Source organism: Paramisgurnus dabryanus, chromosome 4 (genome assembly GCF_030506205.2).
Source record: "Paramisgurnus dabryanus chromosome 4, PD_genome_1.1, whole genome shotgun sequence".
Taxonomy (NCBI): Eukaryota; Metazoa; Chordata; class Actinopteri; order Cypriniformes; family Cobitidae; genus Paramisgurnus; species Paramisgurnus dabryanus.
The window spans coordinates 7,058,214-7,073,173 of record NC_133340.1 but is presented as its reverse complement, the minus strand read 5'-3'; the positions used below and the strand labels follow the sequence as shown (position 1 = coordinate 7,073,173).

Here is a 14,960-nt window from a genome sequence, read left to right as displayed (position 1 = left end):
AATCCAGTTTACAATCACTTTTTATATAGAAAATCTGTCATTTTGGGTTTTTCCACCCAATTCAGTGACATCACTTATGAACTTGGCAATTAAAGAGTTAAAGTCATGGACTTTGTTAAAGATTTGGTAGGTTTGATCAGTACTGAGGTTGACTTACAGATTAATGAAAAAAAATTGGAAAAAATGTATCTGATACATTTTTACAGCAGTTAAATTTAGTGGATGTTTTCATCCACTAACAACACGAAAGGGTAGTAAATTTTAACAATGCACAAGGGTTAATGGAAAGTCAACTGACAATATTTAGGGGTAAATGTCAGATCTTTAGCCATCAGGCTGCCACTGATTTGTTTTATCCTGTTTCAGGAACTGTCTGTGATGAAGCAAGTGCTGATCAGCATGCACTCACAGCACCAAGTTGGGACTGTTTCTCTGTCTGAGCTTGAGACAGGTGGTACTGGTACAGTGGTTCACAGACAGAGACCAGTTAAAAACACAGATGAGGAGCAATACAACCATGGCCCCAAACCCACAGTGTTTGTATGTTTTGCCTGCCTTTCCATGAAGACAGCTTTTAAAATTGTCATCTAGACACTCAAAGATTAGTTGATATATTAAAAATAAATGTCAGAATACAGCTTGTCATTTGAATATAATTCCAAATGACAAAAAATATTTATATATATATATGTTTATATATTTTGACATTTATTTTTTATTAATTTAAAAACCACAACTTTTTCCACACGTTTTTATAAAACTAACTTGATGCAGTTATTTAACACGTTTTTTTTTTACAGACTAATAAAGAAGTTCCAGATTGGTGTAGAAAATCACAACGGAAAACCAAATGATAGAGGCTTGTTTAACTCGTTTAAGAGTGCTGAGATGCATGTCATGCAATCACTGATGAAAGCATGTTTAAGCTATTAGACGATATATTACATAACTAGTTTCACAGGTTTGTTGTTTATGTAGCCATCAAGTATGTAAACCCTAAACTCAAATATGATTTAAAAAAAATCAATCTTCTTATTAAATCCCCTCTGCTGTAAATGTGTGGTTTCTTTTGATGTTGTTGTTGGTTTTTCACCTTGTTAAATTCTAAAACGTTTTCAATGGTTAGCCAATAAAAAAGCTCAATTTCAAAACGTGCCATTTGTTTGAAATAAGACCTGCATCCTTCCGTTTTGATTAGTAAGACGCGAGAGAGACATGCTGGTGATAAAAATAGAGGCGCGCGCGCATACCTAATCGTAGCAGTATTGCACGCTTATTTGTGCCATTACGCGCCACAGGCTCGAATGTCCAGCAAGAACAGCAGCAGCCAAAAGCTTTATAATATTGATTCATTTCATTTGTTTAGTCTGCTAGAGTATGTTTTTTATTTTTGTATGCATTTACATTTTTGCTGCATTAAATGCATTTAATTTATGATAAACATGTATTTTTTGTTTTGCATCATGCGAGTAATAGTAGCTCTATATTGACTCTTTCGTCACTGTTTCTTTTGCTGGGATGCATTGCTAAGGTTAGGCTATTTTAACTAACATACATTTTTTTTTACAAAAAGTCCTTTGAAACATCAAAACAAGGTAAGCGCTACTGGTCTTCATGTTTTCAAATGAGAGGGAACCAGTTCTTGACCGATTTAACTCGCTCTGTTTTGACGGGTGTGTTCAGCTGTTACAGTAAAGGCAGTGGTAGTAAAGGTGTAGTCGTTTTGCTCCCTGACAGCCACTCCTGAAGCCCCGCCCCCTCGGCGCACTTACATATATGCTGGAGCTTTAGGAACGGAGGAAAGCAAAACGAGACGTTACCACCGAAAGCACGCGCGCAGACACACAAAAGTGTCACTCCATGCACCACACTGTATACGCACCTTCTCATATTCAACATCTATCAAAACGTATTTTGCGGACGCTCCCTCAATCACATCTACGGGTTTATGGCCGCGACGCTTCTTACGATGAGCTCCGCGCTCGCACCGGGACAAGATGACTTACTCTCTTTTTTTAAACCCTCATTGTCAGACGGCTTTCAAGAGGACTCGTCTCTGTTTTCCTTTGAAGTAAAGAATCCTGACCCGGAAAGGGGCTTATCGAGCGACTATTCTCAGGTAATTGTTGTTTGGCTGCATATTTGGATTAATTAAAGATGATATGCGCTTGAAAGACAGGCCGTTGTAAATTACGCTGTTTCACGCCTGCACCGTGACGCATTTGTGCGTTAAATACAATGTGTGAAGCGTATAGGTTTTGATTTTTTACGCGAGCTTGGTTATCGTTTTCGGGATTTTCCCGTGGCTGTAACGAATGGCAGAGGATGGGCTGGGTCGGACAGACTCATGTCAGTTGCTTGCAGTTGGTCTCTTGGCTACCGAAGAGTCAACAACTGACTCCCCGGTCTTGCGCTCCGCATTAAACTTCCCAGCAACGCCAACCCTCAATCTGAAAACTTGTGAAAGAGATACATGTCCAACGAACAGCTGGAAGATCTAAATCCAGAAATAGCTACGCGTAAAGAGCACTTAAACAGCTTTGGCATCTCGGGTCTGTATGTGTGCAAGTTATTTTTCTCCACAAGACTGTGTGCGTTACTCGTATTAGAGGTTAATGAATGAGCATTATCAGGTTGTAATGAGTTGGTTATTATTTTCTGTCGATTACGGATTCATGATAGCCTAATTGAATGGCAGTCATTTGGAATGGCTAAGAAATCTTTCCAACATGCTTTCTTTCCACCTGTCAGCAAAGTCTGTTTTGAGCTTGTGGTATGAGCGCCGTTTTACAGTTTAAAGCGGAATCTAGCAGATACGTATTGAAGAAGACTTGATAAATGTTTTACCTCTGACTGTTCAATACAGCTTTTACAGCAGCACACACCCTTCATTCTGTTTCTGTCATAATTTATGCATAACCACAGATCATGTGTTAAAACAAGATGTTATGGTTTATAACTTGACTTTTTTTACTTGACTAGATATTGATAACAATTTCATAATTTATTTTTTAAAAACCTCCTAGCTTTTTTCTTTCTGTCCTGGATGTTTTATAAACCATCTAATATTATGTCATGTATTTAGTTTCACCTACTCCAACATTTTGGAAATGTAATGGTTAATAATAAATTCTAAAATATCCCTAATGTGATTAAGTGATTCCCAAGTGATTATGCTATGCATAATGTATTTATTTTGTAAAGTGATTTATGCCTGTAATGCTTTCAATAGCCAGTATTTCTCAACATGTTGGCTTATAGCTGAGTAAGCATGGAGGTTGGCCATTGTTGCAACAATAATTGAATACAGTGTACAATTCTGCAAGCTTTTCTAAAAAAATATATATGTGTCATGTTTGTGCTCAGCCAACACAAGTGGTCCCAGGAGATCCTGCCAGCTTTGCTGACAGAAGTATGCAATATTTCAGCAGTTGCATAATTATTATTCTAAAATCTGTTTATCACATATTTTACCTTTCATGGCAGTTACAAATGAAACAATCTCATGATTATTTCTTTTGCTCTGCAGGCTAAATTAGAGATGGATAAATATCTGTCTCCACAACCTGTGGCTCTCTCAGAGCCGAAGAAGTCCCAACGAGAGAGTGCTTCTGTAGTGGACCAGTTTTTTGGGAATGACCATGGTTCCCCCTACAGCATCAACATGAATGTTTACTTGCCTGACATTGCGTATTTAAGAACCGGGCTGTGCCGACCAACACAGCCTTCAGTCCCCAACCAGATCAAAACTGAACCTGTGGCAGCGCCTTTTTCTCACACAGAGTGCCCAGTAAGCACAAATGGCCCATCTCTGCCCACACTACCAGAATTTACCAGCATCTTTAATTCAAATTCCACTCAAGGTTCCGGAATCAACACAGTGGATGACAGTAACAGGGTCTTTATCAAACAGGAGATGCAAGGTTTTGACATCCCACAGGATGGGCCTCTCTTTCAGCTACTTAATTCAGACCTGGATGTCCCCCATCAGGCAGTAACAGACTCTCATTCCCACCCTCAAGCTCACTCTATGCCCTCACAGATGCCTGCTTTTCATGACCTGCACTTACCAACCCAACAGACTGCTGCCACGCCATACTGCGGCATGCCCTCCGCCGGGTACCCTCTAGGCCCAAGTCACTTTGTTCACCCTCATCGTCAGCCTCACTCGCATCTTAAAATGCCGTACCTTCCCCCCTCACCTCCCACTTCAGAACCTGGCAGTCCTGACAGACAGAAGGATCTGATTCACAATCTGACACCACCGCCATCTTACGCTGCAACTATTGCCTCCAAAATGGCCGTCAGTGCACCCAGTCATCCAACTCCCACCTCAACACGAGCTCCCGCAACCGCTGGGTCCATGCCTGTCCGGTACAACCGAAGGACGAACCCAGACCTTGAAAAGAGAAGAATACACCACTGTGATTTTCCAGGTATTAAGAACTTTACAAAAGCTTCACATAGTATGACCAAGTTCTGTATTATTTTTAGAAATGAATTTATAAACATCACACAAGTCTAAAAAGTCAATTTTGCTCCACATTTATCAACCAAATTCTACTGTATAGCCACGTTTACAAGAGGTTACACCTTTTTACTGTGCTGTTTTACTCGCATGCTTAGATCCACTGTTAAATAATTCAGAGATGGCCAAAGCCTTTTAACAAGTGCTCAAAATGAATGCCAAAGAGTCGACGTCAGGCTGATTGCTATTGAATCTTGTTGCATCAAATTGACTGGGCAAATTGTAAAACAGACAAGCCTTACAGTGCCATTAATAGTGCATTTACGCTAAGAAGCTGCATGTCTGAAGAGACGCGCTCTGCAATTTAGAACCCATCACTGCTTTACTACACTGAGTGGGGTTTTATAGCTAACGAGTTGAGATGGGCTTTGGATTCCTAATTGGCAAAGAAAGCAGCCTGAAACCAAAGAACAAAAAATGTTATGTGTTCTCGTGTTCTCATTTATGACTGTGGTGTTGAGCGAATCAACTAATTCTGCGACTTTTTAGAGATTGATAAAAAAATCAACAATGAAATTGCACTCGTCAAACATAGCAGTTACATTTCCTTTTTATGCATTAAAACCATATAACATTTTTTCAGATGCTAAAATGTTTACTGTTATGAATAACAAAACATTTCTTTCAATTTTAGGTTGTAAGAAAGTTTACACCAAGTCGTCCCATCTAAAGGCTCACTTGAGGACACACACTGGTAAGAGTTCTCCAATTAAAAATGTTTTTATTTATACTTGATAAAGCTGGATATGGCTCTTATTTTGGCACTGTACTTTACTCTCATGTTGCTGGGCAGAAGTGCGTTGTTGGCATGCACATGCGTTCATTCCTGCACGCCACCTGAAAGCTATCCTACATCATCTCTTAATATGAGGTTGCACCAAAACCGTTCCCATACAACATTTTTTTACTTTTCCTTTTATATGTCAAATTAGAACATCCAACATTTTAATGATTTCTAAGATATTTTATATATAGGTAGAAAAAGCAATGTTCAGGTTTGCTCTGTCTGTCGATATCTGGGTAAACAGGATTTGTATCAGTATGGAAATAAACAGAAGAGCACATCTAATTTGATCCAGAGTCTTTTCTGTGAGTAAATATTAATACATTTCAGAAGATGGCCTTTGGTATGTCATTGGGATAATCAAGCACTTAATCACTACTTGTCAGGCAATCCCCATTTTCGATTTTTCCCGGTATAGATTCATGTCACAGTCTCAAAAGCCTAATTACTAAAACACTGGTTTTAAAGTACTATTGTGATAAGATAACACCACCCTCTCTTTCCCGTTGGACTGCTGCATGTGTCTAAACCAGTGGCGGCGTTTCACGAAAACCTAGGGTATGGCAAAAATTCTTCGTACAAGAAGGCCATTCAAATGACGAATCTATGAAACCACATTATATCCATATGTGTACATACTCCACCAACCTGTATAAATCATACTATGATTGCACGGATGTACACTTACTGACAACAATACGGAAGCAATACAACTGAAAAACAAAATGTGTCAGGGTTGTTTAAAATGCTTTTCAAATGTTGTCATCCTTAACTAAGTGCAACTCCAGCAACAGATAAACTAAAACAAGATAATATCAAAACATACTGTAATTAAAACAAGATAATATCAAAACATACTGTAACATCCCTTCACAAATCTTGTCATGACAGCCGCCAATAAACACTTATAAAAACAAAGACTTAATGTGATAGAGCACACGTAGTTAACCCAGCCAGCTAACCAACTAAGACTAATGCTGCGTTCCAGAGCCCATCCGAACCAGTGGGACGTGGGACTTATCCTTCCTGAAGTGTCCTAGCTCCTACTTCAAAGCGTTCCAGGCATTTGAAGTGGAACGTAAACAGAAAACATGGACGACCGACCGATTTTCTTAAGGCTTGTACAGACTACATGACTTTTAAACATTGGTCCGAACTGTGCAGGTCACACTACAGTAAAACATCAAGTTAAACATCTTTACAAAGTGTTCTGGAGCCATTATATAAAAGCGCTGCATGTCGCTTAAGTAACTTGGTATAATTTGACCATATCTTCAGGCTAACAGATAATAACAACATAATTTCACGCCATAATATAAAAAAACAAGCTGTGTTAAAATTACAGTGTCTAAAACAACCCTACAAGCAGAGAAGTACAATTTATAGTCTATTCCTTGAAGTTTTCCTCTCACGACGCGAGACTCTATGGGCGCCGCCATTTTCCTCCGACTTATTTTTCTGAAGTCGGGGTAGGTCGAACTCCCCCGAGTTCGCCGGTAGGAGGTTCCACTTTGACAGGCATTCCAGTGCACTTTTCCTAGTTGGAGGTAGGATAAGTCCGAGATCCCACTGGTTTGGATGGGCTCTGGAACGCAGCATAACACTAAACACTAAATAAAAAACACTAAATAAAACTCCTAGTAAAGCAGGGCTAAATGCAAAAACAAGTCTTACCTTTTGCCGTCGTGCAGTTTTTATTCCAGAAGTCGCCATATTCAAAAACGCGCGCAAATAATTAATACAATTCACTTCGACTGCGCTACAATTTCCCAGTGTAAGAGAACATGTTTATTTATCCACAGAGAACAAATCATTTTACTTCTGGAATAATGTATGCAATATGTATTGCGCGAGTGTGTGGGAGAACTGTGAGTCTGTTTGAATGTTAAAACAAAAAAAAGGAGTTTACTTGCGAAAATAAAGATTATAACAACAGCGGTCGTCATGAAACCTCCTGCACAATTCAAGCTGCGCTGCAAGAACGACAGGTTGATGACATCAAAGTACCGCGAGGGTGAGGTGAGAAATCATCGGAAGAGTTTGCTTTCAAACAGCTCTCATGGCACGTTGATGTCATCCACATGTTGGTTCCTGTATTATAGCATGAAGTCGAGCACACGCGTAAATTATCCATATTAGTGATGTACCAATGTTCATATATGTTCTACTGAAAATATTTAACATTATTTTTAATGAGCTTCATTATAGCCTGTTGATTTCTGGTGTTTTCTGGTGCAACTGCCATACCCTGCCATACGCAAACGCCGCCCCTGGTCTAAACTGTGAGATATGACTCAATGCATGACAATTAGACTTCTAGTGCTAGTAATATTGTGACACTTAGTCAGTCACCATTGGTATTGTAATGGTTGATGCAATTACTGATATCTATAAAGCAGGCTAACCAAAATAACATAAATTAAAACTTTAAGAGTAGTTTAAGGATAAAAATGTTTAAGGATAGTAAAAAACAGCGCAAATTATTTATATAATGATTTCTCAAAATGTACTAAAATATTTAAAAATGGAAAATACATGTTAACAAAATAGTAGGTCAATTTTTGGGTACTGTATACTTCTGTTATTCAGCTAATCAAGCACAATTATTATCCAGTGTTGGTTTTGGGGTCTGGAACATTCCAGTATACAAATAATATATTGACTAAATAACAGGTGGCAAAAACATGACACTCTGATTTTTCTGTTCTTCGCCACGTAACTTAATGTATTCACATTTTTCTAATTTTTATTGCCACAGATGCTATTTCTTATATAGTATATGTAAAAAGTAATATGGTTCTGTGACAGACAAGTACCACTATGTCGTTATCCAAACAGACATGATAAATAAATAGGGTAGAATCCTCGCCATGATACCCAACCGAATTAAAACCTAATCCAACCGGTCTATGGAGAAAAGACAGGAGCCTAAGGCAGACAGCGTATGAGCTATTCAAACAAGTCATTACAGGATTTCTTGATCGGAGCTTTCGTCACACATGTTAAAGCCCCAAGACAGGCACATGTTCTGACGTTTAGTTAATTGTTTTTGATGGCCGCACCTAGTGTTTGAGGTTGAAACAGCTGAACAGTGTTATGCTTTGTAATCCATTGGCTTCTGTAGTTAAAGAAAACAGCCAAGATAAACGATATGTGTTATGTTGTTTGCAGGTGGTAGTGAGCAGTACATATGTTTTAAACAATCTAAAAATATTTTAATGTAAAGCACCATATGTTTACAACTACCAAACAGTGTTAGGATACTGTTTCTAAAACTACTGGTCAACTTTTTAATCTTTGTGGAGATGAATAGTTTTTTTATTATCTGTTCTTTGCTACTTTGTATCTGAATTCCAAGTATTGGACTTTAGTTTTAGCTTTGTGGTTTTATTGCATGCGTTTTTAGGGGTAAGAAATTAATTCCAAGGTAGAAATAATTCATTAAGTCTTGTCTTGGGGAAAAGACTAAAAACTTTTAAATCCAAGTGCTCTACTGGCAAATATGGTTCGGGACTACTGGCTGACTAGGGGTTTAGTCTTGTCAACCTGCACGAACATAACAAACTCTTAAATACTTAAATCTTAGATAGATTAAGTGAATTTTATGTGTTAGATCCACACCTCTACTAACTATATGTTTGTGTGGTAACTATAGCAATGACAGAGAGAGAAACTATGCTAATACACTAATGGATCATTTAGTATTACTAATGTATTAGTAAGGTGGAAACAGGTTGAAAGCCTGTTTTAACTGTGAATAGAAACAGTTTCTGTCCTCTTCTATTCACTACTGCATTTACCTAACCAAACTTGGTACCCATTGTGTTCTTCAGGTGAGAAGCCATACAGGTGCACATGGGAGGGCTGTGACTGGCGATTTGCGCGTTCCGACGAGCTGACGCGTCACTTCAGGAAACACACAGGAGCCAAACCCTTTCAGTGTGCCGTGTGCAGCCGAAGCTTCTCTCGCTCCGATCATCTCGCTCTGCATATGAAGAGGCACCAGAATTAAACACAAAAGCCCACACACCTACTTATTATTAAGCACTTATATCGTGTTCTCACGATAAAAGAGCATAACTTTTTTCTCTATGCCATGACGAACCTTATCATGTTTAAGGTAAAAGTTCTGATCCCTCTGATTTTTTTTAAAGACAAGCTGTCGACTATAAACTGATAAACAAAAAACTGTTTGATACTGTATGAGCATGAAATCCAAAATATCATGTGAAATTCTGATTCACAACACTTCATCCATATAGGATGTATTGATCAAATTTCTTCTCTCGATTGTCATTTTTAAACCCCTTGCAATGCAAATAAGCTGTCTTGTAAGTGAAACTGCCTTGATGCATCATCCTCAGCCTCTGCTTAAAAAATAGACTTCCATGGAAGATAAAGATCTGCAGTTAAATAGTTTTAAACGTATTAAACATGACTACAACATATACAGGATTTTGTACATCTGCAAAGCACTAAGCCAACTCCCTTTTACTTTGCACTTGAATTTGAGTATATATACATACATACATCACTGGAATAGTTACTGCTCGAAAAGGACTTTTAGCTACGATTCACTCTTCGGGCTGCCTTTGTTGTTGGAGTATTTATAGCTTTGGATGATAATGTGCTGCTACTAAACAGCAATTATTTCATGAATTATTAAACCATGGTATTGAAAAGCAATGAGAAGTAGAAAGGGCTTTAGAAAGCTGTGTGATTTGTACAGTCTACTTTCTACACAGAAGCATGCCAACCATTTGTTTTCCTATCGTCATTGACTTATAAGCTCATATGAATGTACAAGACCACAGTGACTGTTCTTTTGAAGTAAAGCCTTTGGAACACATTTCATCTTAAAGTGCCTTTTGATGTTTGTTTTGATCAGCAGTACACTGTTTTTAGAGACAGATCATTGAGCTGGTTTCCATTATTTCACATTAACAACAATTCAGTCGCCTTTCATAAAAGCAAGATTTATTTACAAGATTATTTCTTGTAAAATCAATGTATTTATTGCATTAGCTTTGTGAAATAGAATTTGACAAGTTTTGTGTAATTGAAATGCCTTAATGTAAATACTATGACATTTTATTGTAGATATTATTTTGTTGCTCGGTTCCTTTTTTTTGGATCCTGGCAGTGTGACTATTTAGATGTTTTTGATTTTTTTATATTTTCAATTAAACTTATTTTGTAGATTTCCAGATTATATTTCTAAATTTGTTGTCTTTGTGATTTTTTTGCCTACTGATTTAAATGAAATCTAATAAAATCTAATTTTTACAAACTGATCTTCCCTTGTATGTGTGTGCTACGTTTTTGTTTAATGATTTAATGTGATTATAATGATGTATGAAAATGTGTATTGATGTAGTACATACAGAATATAGTCCTGTAGGCAGTAAAAGTATAATTATGGGTATTAAGGAATTTACACAATAATTATTAAAAACTTTTAGTTAATTTCAATTTGATATATGTCTAAGGAGGCCTTAAAACTCTTTGTGGCGCTATAAAGTAATTTTTCTTTGTTGTTTCTATAGGTCCAAGAAGAAAAAAAATACTGACAATAAAAAGAGATCAAACTGTCCAAACACAGAATTGTTTCTCAAGATCACTTGGGCCTGTACAACATTTGAAATTATTTTATGTAACAATTTTCACAACTTGAGCTCAAACCACCAAGCTCTGAATAGGAAAACTAATGAAGAATCCCTATAAACTAAAGTATATTGAAAGACATTAGCCAGTGAAATAATGACAAAAGTTTACTAATACCCCAATTCTTATTCCCCGGCCTAACCCATTTAGAATTTTATGAGGTCTTACATCACGTAAAGTACTTTTATATGTTGCTGCTATAGAAAAACATAGATGCCATTAGTAACCAATGAAAAATACAATTTAAAAAATGTATTTGTCCCTCACATATTTTGATAGATGCAATCTGGGGCCTCATTTATAAAGCGTACATACACACAGATTTGATCATTAAGTGTGCGTACTTAAAAATCCATATAAAGTCCATATAAAAACTCTATTTGACAGAGAAAAGTGCGTATGGGCCACGTCAGGATCTGAGCAGTCGTACGCACTTTTGCTTGTCTGATTGCTGCAGGTTTTTGGAAAATAAGCATTCTTGCTGCTCGAAAAGGGTTTACAATTTTTTACGATTGCTATGACAGATTTTTCAATACTTTTAACAAGTTTTCAAAACTCTTAACACAGTTAGCACTACATCCACCTGTGTAAGCTATACTATTAACACATTTCTTGTTGGTTTAACATAAAATGCATATAAATAACACAAATTTAAAATGCTTTAACTTCTTTTACATACAAGCTCAAACAAGACCAAAACAATAGATTTTTAATGTCAAATTTACAAATGCTTTCACACAGCATGTCAAAACAGATAACATCATGTGCTAAACCCCACTTATAAGTAAACAGCTGTTTATATGATGAATTGAAACATAAATATATCCCCTGTATTTTATTCCATTGGGATTGAAAAACAACTTATTGTACCAATGCAAATATATAAATCACAGCTGATTCCCACATAAGAAACAGGTTCTTTCAATTGCATGACTATATGGTATACAATACAGTAAAGAGGACCTCTTTAGGTTGATGTTGTGTGGAAAAGGAACAATATGAGCAACACAAAAAATAAGATAAATGGCTGTACAAGTCAACGGAAGACCACCAGGACAAGGGAAAAGTTTTCCTCCAGTTCCACCTGGATGAAATAGATGGTGCATTCCCAGACATCACACCTGAACACTGTCAGGGGTGGAAAAGACATGGCAAAAGTTTCTTTACAAGATGCCTTGACAGAGAAGACATCAGGTGTGATGTGAATGAGAACATGTGGCCAAATAGAAACGCAATAGATTAGATCATAAGATTTTCTTTTTTGCTTTATTCTTCAGTGGCTTTTTCGGTTTGTATTTTTTATTTTAACTTTTTTACTGTAAATGAAAGTAATATTGAATATGTTTGTTATCGTTCAGTAATGTCCTGTTGTAAATACTCTAAAGTCTTTACTGCAAAAGTCTACTTTTTTCATTTTTGTCTTGAATTGCTGCAGCAAAACAAACATAATGCATGCATTTACTAAACCCAACTAAACAAAAATATAAAAAAGTTTTCAAAAGAAACTGCAGTGCAACACTCAGTCTATAATCAATACAATCTTGTTAGGAGCAGGAGACGGAAGAACCCAATTGCAGACGGTGTCGGGGTAAACAGAAAACACTTTAATAAATTCACCGAAAAATAAAGCCCACGTGGGGGCAAAATCACACTGAACAAGACACTTTACTAATGGACAAACTACACTAGACAAAGACTTCACACTAACAGGACTTGACTAATTTAAACACTAGATTGACAAGACAAGAGCTGACATGAATTGTACAAAATGAACCAGCACAGGACCAAGGATACAAAGGGATTAAATAGCAAACACTAAACAAGATAACAAGGGAGGAACAGGTGATGGGAATAAACTAATGATTAAACAATTAACAGGGAGAACAAGGGGGCGGGGTCAGGAGATGAGACACCGAAGGCCCATGACTCAAAACACAAGATCATGGGCCTTCACATAAGATATGGGACTGTCAGAACCCAGCCATAATGACAAGACATAATATTAAACATGATACAATGGCCGGATCCTGACAAATCTACTGTCTATTGTATAAGGACAGACTTACACATAAGCTTATGCAGTTTTTGTTTTTCCATCTTATGTTTGTGTTTTTTATGACATTGTGTTATGATTAACTAAATGTTTCTGTTGGAAGAGAACATGTGTTGGTGATTTGGTATAACGTCTCAGGTTACGTATGTAACCCTGGTTCCCTGAGAAGGGAACGAGACGCTGCGTCGCCATAGCAACGCTTTGGGGAACGCCTCGGCGTGACTAATCTGAAGCACGTGTAAAACATAATCAATAATTTGATGATTGGATACTGACCGTGATGCCGTGCGGACCAGGGGTATAAGGAGGCATCCCACACAAACACACTCGCTTCCAAGTGCCGAAGCAAGTGCCTGCAGGGATGCAGGGAGTATGGCATGGAGACCCAGCGTCTCGTTCCCTTCTCAGGGAACCAGGGTTACATACGTAACCTGAGACGTTCCCTTTCGAGGAACTCGAGCTGCGTCGCCATAGCAACGCTTTGGGGAACGAGATGCCCACGCTTCCATACTACCAAATGCCTGTAGCGTGTATAACTGAACACAGTCAAGGCAAAGAACCTGGGACCCTAAAGAGGGGTCTAGGTCTAAATTATAAATCTGACGAAGGTGAGCGGTGAAAATCAGCCGGCCGCATCACATACGTCCTGGAGCGAAACGCCTGACCCTAAGGCCTTAGGGGCAGCCATACCCCGAGTAGAGTGGGCACTCAAAGCGACGGGTGAGTGTATACCCTGATGTTCATAATCCAGTGAGATAGCATCCACTATCCATCTGCTCAAAGTCTGCTTGGTCACCGGTAAACCTTTTCTGGGTGAACCAAAGCACACAAATAACTGCTTGGACTCCTCCACTGAGCAGTGCTGTAAACATATGTATCCAGTGCTCACACAGGACACACCAAATTTAGCTTTTCCTGGTCCGCACTCCTGAATGGGGGAGGACAAAGGGCCTGCAGAACAATGGGCCTCGGCACATTGTTCAGCACCTTGGGAACATATCCTGGCCTTGGGTGTAGAAAAGCCTTAGCTATCCCAGGTGCAAACTCAAGACATGTCGGGGATACCGACAGGGCCTGAAGGTCCCCCACTCACTTTAAAGAAGTAATAGCCAGAAGGAACACAGTCTTAAAGGCCAGAAACCTATCTGGCGAAGTCTCAAGTGGCTCGAACGGAGCCAACGAGAGCCCTTCCAGCACGACCGCTAGGTCCCAAGTAGGCACCCTAGTGCGGCTAACAGGTCGCAACCTGCGAGTGCCACAAAGAAAGCGAGCCACTTATGGGTGTCTACCCACTGATGAGCCTTCCACATGAGTATGGTAGGCAGAAACTGCTGCCGTTAAACCTTAATGGTGGAAGGAGTAAACTCATCAGAGAATGCTCCTGCAGAAACCTCAGAACTACGTCGACAGGGCAGTAAACTGGGTCTGTCAGATGAGCTGAACACCAAGAGGTGAAAATTTCCCACTTAAGGAAATAAAGTTTCCCCGTGGAAGGACAAACACAACCAGGGGGGAAAGGCATACAGACGTAGCCTCGGCCACGCCTGTACCATGGAAAACCACAGTGGGTAAAGTGTGGTGTCCTGGGATGCAAACAGATCTACCTCTGCGCGTCCAAACCTTTTCCAGATGTGGTTCACCACATCTAGATGAAGTCTCCACTCCTATCGGAGATGTCTGTTGTCTCGAAGGGGCATCTGCCACATTCAGGTGGCGTGGTATGTAGACTGCCCTCAGAGAGTCCAGAATTGTATGGTAGGCAGAAACTGCTGCCACCTATACCTTAAAGGTGGAGTAATGATATGGTCTCCACAACCTCAGTTGGTAGCATGACATTCTTCCAAAGGAGTATGGTAGGCAGAGACTGCTGCCACCTAAACCTTAGGGTGGAAGGAGTTAACCCAGCAGAGAATTGCTCCTGCAGAAACCTC

At 38.8% G+C, this 14,960-nt stretch overlaps 2 protein-coding genes across 4 annotated transcripts in view; both read left to right on the top strand.

Annotated features, from left to right (window-relative positions):
• The window catches only part of pibf1 (progesterone immunomodulatory binding factor 1), a 136,840-nt gene extending 135,689 nt beyond the window's left edge, over positions 1-1,151 (top strand). The window contains exons 17-18 of one of the 2 annotated variants that reach the window (XM_065295755.2): positions 367-540; positions 801-1,151. In XM_065295755.2, the coding sequence (XP_065151827.1) occupies positions 367-540; positions 801-854 (228 nt within the window). In that variant the 3' untranslated portion in view covers positions 855-1,151. Of the gene's footprint in view, positions 1-366; positions 541-800 lie in introns of those variants that run through there. The other variant, XM_065295757.2, reaches the window with a different exon arrangement.
• A 646-nt stretch (positions 1,152-1,797) lies between these two features.
• Positions 1,798-10,606, top strand: klf5a (Kruppel like factor 5a). 2 transcript variants are annotated; one of them, XM_065295759.1, is made up of 5 exons: positions 2,000-2,119; positions 3,367-3,412; positions 3,530-4,436; positions 5,163-5,222; positions 9,146-10,606. In XM_065295759.1, exons 3-5 carry the CDS (start codon positions 3,542-3,544, stop codon positions 9,322-9,324), a joined length of 1,134 nt encoding a protein of 377 aa, XP_065151831.1. In that variant the 5' UTR covers positions 2,000-2,119; positions 3,367-3,412; positions 3,530-3,541; the 3' UTR covers positions 9,325-10,606. The 2 variants fall into 2 exon arrangements, with proteins under 2 accessions (XP_065151830.1, XP_065151831.1); XM_065295758.1 differs by lacking the exon at positions 3,367-3,412 and having other exon boundaries at positions 1,798-2,119.
• Positions 10,607-14,960: the final 4,354 nt, after the last annotated feature.

Bases quoted from the DNA above. Each gene is read 5' to 3' on its own strand.
- klf5a (XM_065295758.1), top strand. From the start codon at position 1,949: ATGGCCGCGACGCTTCTTACGATGAGCTCCGCGCTCGCACCGGGACAA. The intron at 2,120-3,529 runs GTAATTGTTGTT...TTTGCTCTGCAG, and splicing joins TATCGAGCGACTATTCTCAG to GCTAAATTAGAGATGGATAA. The intron at 5,223-9,145 runs GTAAGAGTTCTC...TGTGTTCTTCAG, and splicing joins TCACTTGAGGACACACACTG to GTGAGAAGCCATACAGGTGC.